Below are 9,197 nucleotides of genomic sequence, written 5' to 3' on the forward strand. Positions count from 1 at the left end.
AAAGTCCACTATAGTTTGCCAAGAACGCTACTACGGCTTTTACGTTAGGTTTTACACGCTATCAGCGCTTTGAGGTATCGAACTCAAATTATCAAGTGGAATGCGTTGGGAATTGTGCGGTTATCACCAATATCGTCCGGCCAAAATGGCTACTTCCGTAATGTGACTAAAAATATAAGTGAATGATAATGATTTATATACGAGAAAGTGTTCAGGCTAACACATATGTGGTTCCCGAGACTGTAATTGCTCTATTTGACTCTTTACTTCATCACAGGGCGTCGGCAGTTTATGCCATTTGATATTACGACATTGCGGAGACACGGAAGGCTTCGCCTGCCACACAAGCATACGAGTTGTTTTTTTTTTTTTGGTTCTCAAACGAATGTGAAAAAACGCATCACGGGTGAGGCCAATAATTAATCCGAGCCTGCAACAAAAAGTTCTTATTGTTGACGTGATGGCACGTGTTGCTAACAATGACTTTGGGGGCTCGGCTGAGAAACAGAGGGTTAATGACGGAAGTGCATTAAGCATAGCCTTATTATGCCTGCAGTGATGGCACTGTTATTACCAGGAGCTGATATTCCGCTTGATTATGCTGATACCAATTGGAAACAGCAGCATCAACCGAGACAATGTACACTAAGGAACGAAAAATGTGTCACATCACTTCCCTCCCAACTTTAGATCAATAGGAAAGTATCCCTCCTCCTTCCCCCATTTATATATATACACACACACACACACACACACACACACACACACACACACACACACGCACACACACACACACACACACACACACACACACACACACACACACACACACACACACACACACACACACACACACACACACACACACACACACACACACACACACACACACACACACACACACACACGCACACACACACACACACACACACACACGCACGCACGCACACACACACACACACACACGCACGCACACACACGCACACACACACACACACACACACACACATACATATCAACGAGAAGAAAGGCGGTTAACCGAGGGGCCCGATATTTATTAGTCAAGATTTACATATAAACACAAAAACAAGAACAAGTTTTCTGTAATGCACATTAGGCAATGTTTCAAACATTTCAAAGCAATTAGGTGAAATGCGCATGACTAAGCGAAAAAAAGGGAGAACAACTCCTAGATTTTGGAGGTCGGATGGCAACGCCTCGAGGGTATGGTGTACCTACGCGTTACCTCTTATGGATGTTGGCCTGCATGAAAGTATAAATTTTTTACACAAACAGGGTGGGAGTTGCCGGCTAAAAGGTTTCTAATTTAGCTATTTTACTAGGCACATCAACGATTTCAAGATATGTTCTGAAGACCAACTGTTGCGCTTCGCGACAAGGTAGTACATAATCATTGCTTTCTAGGTATGGTATTTCATTGACGTGCCGATAAAAATTACTCGCTCATTATTTTACATGATTCGAAGAAATAAAGTGATCGATGTCGTACAAGTGTTGTCACACATGGATGGAGCACGATGAGAAAGTTCTACGAAGAGATTATCGTACAGGACGCCTACTCAATGGTGACTAGAAGTGAGATATGATGCAGGTGACTGTTTACAGAAAGTTTAATTGTAGCACATTGGAGTGATGATGAATTTTATTGAATGTTTAGAATACTGCACTTATTCATTTATAGGGCGTATGAAACGTAAACAGTAAGCAAGCAACGAACAAACCTTTCTCGTTTCCCTCCTCCCCGCACCTCCGCACACAACCTCCCCCACCGTTACGTACAGGAATGGTTTATGCTCAGACGTGGGCGGTGGAAGTTGGCTATTTTTCCCGCAAAACATGTGTGTGCAATATTTTACTTCTTTTTCTATACACCGCCTGTTTATTGGAGTGGTGAACAGTTCGTCTCAGATAAGTACTAGGGTCGTGGGACCGAATTCCGGCCGCGGCGGCCGCATTTCGATGGGGGCGGAATGCGAAAACACCCGTGTAGTTAGATTCAGGGGCACGTTAAAGAACCCTGGTGGTCAAAATTTCCGGAGTCCTCCACTATGGCGTGCCTCATAATGAGAAAGTGGTTTTGGCACGTAAAACTCCATAATTTATTTTAATTTTTTAACTAGGGTCGCTTTAACTAATAATAACGCTTGAGTTCTATAATGTAGCAAAAGAAATTTAGCGATATGTGGCAGTTATATAATTCATTTGATATAATAATTTTGCGGCAGCCCGCAAGGTGGAGAGAAACAATCAAGGCAAAATGAGACAGCCACCCAATCGCAGCAACTGCTACAAAGAAAAACCATACGATTTTCTCGAAAGAATGGCCTCTCAGTTGAAGTAAAATTCGTCCTGGTCTGGGACTCAAGCCCGGGGCCACCGGCTTTCCGGGGCAGCCGCTCTTTGTTTCCTTCGGAGCAATTGTTACGATTTGGTGGATGTCTCATTTTCCCTTAATTAATTTTACAATTAATGTATCAATATAAATCGGGTGTGGCCCATGCCTTTATACTTAGGTATGTTCCCACCACGTACCGTCACCACATAGAAATAAATTAGCTCAGTGTTTGGAGTTGAGCCTTTCTGTTATTTAGTGTAATTTAAATGCTCGGCGGAGGCAGCTCGGCAGCACTCATTTGTTATTTGCTAATAAGTTAATGAATATGGGAAGTTAGGCCTCTATAGGGCTGACTATCCCAAACTCCCATGTGCTATCAACAACAACAACAACAACAACAACAACAACAACAACAACAACCAAACAAACAAACAACCCACAAAGAGCACCGCACACGCTATAACAGAAGTCACAAGCGTGTAAGTAGTGTCACCACGGGCACGAACACCGGAAAGCATGACCTAGTTTTTTGTACCAATCACCACATAACACTTGCAGAATCTCACATCAAAACGTGCATATTACTTGTGGAATGCTTAGCACTCGACTGGCCCTCGCACAATCCAGAGATGGCGCAGCACAGAGAGGCCGTTCTTGAGATTGCTGTTCATTAAGAAGTCATGAAGAGCACTGACGGCCCGCTCGCGTTTATTAGGGCACGGCCATGGTCCAAGCAGTTTTCTCGCTGATATAGGGCTTTCTTCAAAAACGTTCGAACGGTCACTCAGGCGACACCGCTGTTGGCCATATTGTGGGCATTCTATGAGTATATTTCTCGCGCACTGGACTGCATGCAGCGCCTTTTCAGCACCTTGTCCAGCAACCTGACCTTCCTTCATCTTGAAAAGACGTACCAAGGGCCGAACTGCTGAAACGAAGAGAAAAGCTGCCTGTACTAGGTAATATGGTATTTGTTTAGTATTTAGGCTTCGCTGCCTTATAGGCGCAGTATAACCTTAAGCACCTAAACAGACCAGGCAGACCACCATGACCACCGCGAAATGCATCTGTCTATGCCTTACGCCGCGCAGCCCGCGCCACCTTGCGGATGATGTGGACGAATTCGTCCGTCACTTCGGCCGGAGCCACTTCGTACAACCGGCGGAGGAGGATGTCCTTGAACCCTCCAGCTCTGTAGTAGGCCTTGGGAATGAGGTCCCGCACGGCCGATTTCATGACGTCCACGGCCTCTTGCAAATCGTCCCGCATGATGGACGCGTACAGAGTGTCCGATGACTTGCGCAGACTCCCCAGGGAGTGGTCGCTGATCACGCTGCGCACGCTTGCAGGCAGGAGACTCAGGTCACTTCGCAGGGTCTTCGCCATAGTGTCGTGGTTGGCCATGGGAGTCCTGATACGCGTGAGTAAATAGAAGATGCACTGATGAGGCTTACAATACAGACTTTCAGACAAATAAAACAGAATTCAAAGCACTCGCTTTGATTACTAATCGACGTTGCTTTACGGTTGTGTGTTGTAACGGGAACTGGAATAGCTGTAGAGTGTCCAAGCAAAGACTGTTTGCTCGACACATAAAGGGGTGTGTGCGGCAACACCACGCGCATACTCAGGTGTGTGCGAAGTACATTGATTTTGTTCTTGACAGTTCCGTTCGACGTTTCATTTACCTCTTCACGAGATGTGTGCACGTGTACAGAATTGTACACTCCAAGACAGTGCACGGAAAGCGAAAGCACTGATGTAGATAACGGCATTTAAAATGTGCCAAAAGCATTTTCAACACTTCTGATTGAAATTGGGCTACACGTTTGAATATTATATGAAAAATGCTTCAGTAAAACGTGGGTGTTTCGTCTCGCTACAAGCATGTCATCATGAAGATCGTTAACGTTTTCTTCATTGTTTTTCACAATGTTTAGCATCCAGCAGATATATCAAGTGGCTAGATAAGTGCCTTCCCAGCAGGGTGAAATGTTTTCCATTCTGGTTTTAGTTTCGATCCACTCAAAAATTTCCATTCCGGTTCTGCTCCGGAACGAATAAAAGTCATCTATAGCGGTTCATAACGGTTTTGATTCGCATGCGAAAACTTTCGAAGCAAGGTAACAATAAAAACATTGTATTTATTTTCTTAATAAGTGAATTATGAATACTTAGATCATACTCAGTGTCTTGAGCCGAGGCACTAAGCATGATCTCAGGAGTAACACGTCATCGAGTGTACTCGCCGAAATGCGAGGCCGCTGTTTTAATAAAACGAGCACAAACGAACGACAAATCTTCGGTAAAAAAGCGTTGCACCGGTAGAGAACAAAGCGATGAGCTCTTCAGTACGCAAGCCCTGAATTTTGATCCGATGCCGATCTACTACTGCACCTAGCGGCAGGCTTGGATTAGAGGAGCGTTTGACCGACTATCGCTCGCACTATCCCTGCCTGAGATGCGTGCTTATGCAGATGCCTGAGAGACGCGCTAATTCTCATGTTGCCTGACGTCGGTTGTTTCGGATTGCCGACTTTCTGCTTGAACCGAAAACCGATAAAAAATATTTCAGTTTCACTACGAAACAAAATAATAAACAACGTTTTGGTTACGTTTTCGTTTCGTTCAGAAATACTGTTGTGTTTCATTTTCCGTTTTTGTTTTCGTTCTGTTCCGATACACTTCTACCAAGTACGCTAGACAGGATATGATTTGTCCCCACATTTGAGGTTCCTGCAGAGAGCTTTCGCACGTAGACCCCATTCTGTAAACATGACTAGCCACACCGAAGAATTCAAAATTCTAAAATCGTTCAGTGCAATTTTGAGTACAACGCAGATGCAAGCAATATGGCGGCACTAGAAGTTCAGTGAACAGAGTTAATCGGCGCTTGAAGGGATTAAAAACAAAGTACTGCACTGTATCGTTCCAGAATGGCAGAACACCTTTCGCTCACCTGTATGCACCCGGCTCCACAGTGCTCACGTGCACTCCTCTGTCGTAGTACTGGCGGCGAAGGGAGTCCGCCAGCGATGTAGAAGCGTGCTTGGACATGCAGTAGGTCATGGAGGCCGGCATTGACATTCGTCCTGCGGCAAAGCACACGATCATGGCATACAGGTTCAAGCCAACCTTACAGGAAAGCATGTCGACGCCGCAGACTTTCAGCCAGAGTGGGGACCGCGAAATAGTGCGGCGTGAATTTCACAGTGTCAGCAGTTACAAGAACTACTTGGTAGCTTCAGCGGTGTTGCCGTTGTACTGCACCGACGGCTAAATTACGGAGTCCAATGTCCCGATGCAGCGCACAGTCTACGAGAGACGGCGTTAGTTTCAACTACGCGGATATCTTTAACGGGCACGCAAAGTGCGAAACGCACGCGTCTTTGACTCCACCAAAATGCGGTCGCCGAAGCAGGAAATGGTATCAGCTACTTCGCACTCTTCAGGGGAACAGCACGTAGCACATGAGCCCCCAAGGCGACTCACACCGATAATGATAATTGTGGTAGGCCATAGTATAGGTCTACAATACATATCACTCGCTTAACGCTTTCTGCTACGCAGTTCTTTAATGAGGGCCAAATTTCGTTTTACGTGCATTTGAGCAACAAAACTCAGGGGAACATGGCGAGAATTCCCACTGGAGCTCTTGGCACAATGCCGAATGTGACCTCTATAATGCTATGTTTTTTTTTTGAGACTAGCTTGGAATTAACATGGCCTCAGTACCAAGAGTGCCATTTTGGGCACTGTCAACTACAGTCATGATGGCGTTTTGAGCCAATCAGAGAGGCCGCTGCATCTCTATGGGCCGGTCAGAGTTGACAAGAACGTGAATATGATATTACGATGGAATTTGCCGGCGTTCATAGTAGCACTCCCGATACACCAAATGGTGTGTTCCAATTATGGCTCTCTTTAAAGACAGCATTCTGAGTGCTAAGAAGACAGCTTCAAGCGCATGTAATGGAACGCATACGTGAAAGGTCTGCGTGACTTGACGCCAACGAGCGTCGACAAAACAAAAGCTAAGGAAAGCATATACTATCGCTATATTTTAACACTTTACATCAGCGAACCTACGAAAACCACAACGTAACTTACATTAAGCACACAAAGACGGCGTAACTGTTTATTTCATTTAGCCCAGGCAATCTCTTCGTCGAGTTTTCAAGCATTCTGCTCAGCTGCGGTCTTGTTTGGGCAGGAAAGTGGCCTGCATCGTTTTCTGCTGTACTCGTAAAGCCATCTGTTTTGCTAGCTTCGTCAGAATTGAAATGTCACTTGAGACGCCGTGTAGACCGGATACTGTGTGGGACACTTCGTCGCTGTAAGCTTGGCTGTCTGGTTAGCCGTCTCCACAATCCGCATGTCGCCCGCACTTACCTAGAAGACTGGTGACGACGACGAGTCTGCTGCCGGGAGTCTTGCGCATCAGCGGGAGGAATGCCCTGGCGACGCGGATCACGCCGAAGGTATTCACTTCGAACACGTGCTGTATGCGGCTCATGGGCTGCCACTCAATGTAGCCGAGACTTGGAACGCCGGCGTTGGCCACAACAGCCCATAGCTCTGCGAATACGAAGGACGAGGTGGGCGGGAATCACTCACGGCCAGACAATGCAGTGCCCCATGAATGAGTTCCTATTCCTGAGGATTAGGCGTACACTCTGATTAAGGGTGACACCTTTAAAGCAAGAATATGTCATTTTAATAAGCAAGTGGCACTTTTTGCCGTAATTAACTTCGAGAGCCGCGGTGGCCTTGAAATTTTCACTATATTTTGTCCCATTAGATCACGTTCAGTAAGAGTAGGCTTCATAACTTAGATGGCTATTAATGAAATTTGCACCAAAACTAATAGAATTCAATGCCAGGCGTCGTGCTACGACACGTGCTACTCTGAGGCACCAGTTGCCACAGCTGCACATTGTTGGGACATCTTAATTTCACTCCTATTGATGTAACTTTGAGGCCGTATGTTACTTTGCGTTTGATATAGATATTGTGAAATGTACAGAGTGCCAAATACCATTTAAAATGGGAAAATGTGCGCGTTCAGAAATTTGCAGAGTTTAGAGAGCTAACACGAGCTAAGATCAACATGATAATTTGTGTATGAAGGCTAAGCACGTGAAGCGCGAAGGCGGAGAAGCTACAGGACGCGATTAGTGTGAAAGCAAATATTCCTACAGCTATAATAGCAATAATGAAGAATAACTCGTAATTTAAAAAATCGTAATGATGCTACTTCACTCTTTTCTCACTTTTTTAGTCTAGTTTCCTGACCCGTCAACCGTGGTAGATATGGGCCAATACTTGGAATCATCATAATTCTAGTGCAGAAATTGATTCAGTTCATGTTCAATTACAAAAGAATTGAAGGCTTGGTGAGTTGGAGAATATTCATAGTGCCCCTGCAGCGTGAAAATTACAACCAATAAGAATGACAAACGAGCTCTGAGTGCTTGTTTGGAACCTACTTGTGCCTTTCGTCCTTTGAAACTTTACCATGAAACTATGTTCAAGCTTATGGACTTTTTCGTTGAAACAATGATTTGTAATTGATTGCGACAGCAAAATCACCAAGTACTCTCTGGTAAGTACTTAAAAATATCAATTTACACGGAGGTAAGATATCGAGTGCGATGGGAATTCGTGGGGAATTTCATAGAATGTAAGAAATAATTACTGAATTAGTTTGCCTTCTTGAGAAATTTCAGCGGTTGAGCATGGTGTTCAGACCTAAAGCACTATCTTTACGCAAAAGAACTCAGGACCCACCTCTTTTGCCAAGGGTCATTTCCACGGCTTCTAATGCCGCCTCGACATCTTTATCTTTCGTAACGTCCATTTGCAGCACTGTTACGTTGGCCACTCCACGAAGAATTTTGGCCCCTTCTCCAGCGGCATTTAGACACCCCGCGTAGACGAAGAAGCCTCCAGCTGCCAATTGTTTAGCCAAGATGTGACCAAGACCGGTATCACAGCCTGTGAAAGAAGCATAATAATCTCGTGATGTACTACGACATCCCTATCCTTTATATTTGTTACTATTATGATTCTTTTAGTCGGCACGTAACAGTAATAAATAATGCTAACCAACAAAATGCACAAATGCTTGTTTGTGACACTTGGCAACCCGTACTTTCTTGTTATACACATTTTACACCATCGTGCCACTTAAACAATGCACCAAAATGACTGAATAAGTATACTGAAGAAAATGAGTTCTTTTCAATACTAGCACATATATTACCATATAACTTTTAATTTCAAGATAATTATGCATTCAATAATTGCTTTTACCGAGGAATTGCCTACCGATTTCAGGATAGTCAGGAAGCATTAGCATTATGAGCTGAAATATTAGTGGAATTATGTTTTAACCTGGTGATAAAATACAATGAAACAGGCGTTGTTTTAAATATACTGATTCGTTTTTTGTAGAGCTCGTATTAATGCTACAGGAGTCGGAAGAGCTCTTAGAACATCGAGGGTGTAATACAGAATAGAAGAAACCAATGATTTTGTACACTACCTGTTGGTTCTACACAACCATACATGAGTAGTAAGACGTTGAATAAGTCACTTGGATAGCTGTACAACGAAAGAACAAATTACGGGTCACGTTAAATTCCCAGAGAGTGTGACGCTCTGTGAATCTCCTTTGCAGAGTGCTTTGCAGTAAGCTACAAATGTCAAATTACTTGGCTTTAGTTTAGCTAGTGTAGCTATTAGTACTTATTAGCTTTGTTCGCTATTATTTTTACTTTAGCTGTCTCCGGAAGCCCCTGGTCACAGAGCGAACGGCAAAGGAAAGTATGGAAAATTG

General features: G+C 44.3%; 1 protein-coding gene across 1 annotated transcript; it reads right to left on the minus strand.

Annotated features, from left to right (window-relative positions):
• Window positions 1-2,776: 2,776 nt before the first annotated feature.
• LOC126544639 (retinol dehydrogenase 7-like) lies at window positions 2,777-8,670 on the minus strand. The gene is made up of 4 exons (XM_050192082.2): window positions 8,147-8,670; window positions 6,749-6,934; window positions 5,316-5,448; window positions 2,777-3,767 (listed from the first exon to the last, which is right to left on the minus strand). Exons 1-4 carry the CDS (start codon window positions 8,214-8,216, stop codon window positions 3,428-3,430), a joined length of 729 nt encoding a protein of 242 aa, XP_050048039.1. The 5' UTR covers window positions 8,217-8,670; the 3' UTR covers window positions 2,777-3,427.
• Between the last annotated feature and the right edge of the window lie 527 nt (window positions 8,671-9,197).

This window comes from Dermacentor andersoni, chromosome 10, assembly GCF_023375885.2.
Source record: "Dermacentor andersoni chromosome 10, qqDerAnde1_hic_scaffold, whole genome shotgun sequence".
In the NCBI taxonomy this organism is placed as follows: Eukaryota; Metazoa; Arthropoda; class Arachnida; order Ixodida; family Ixodidae; genus Dermacentor; species Dermacentor andersoni.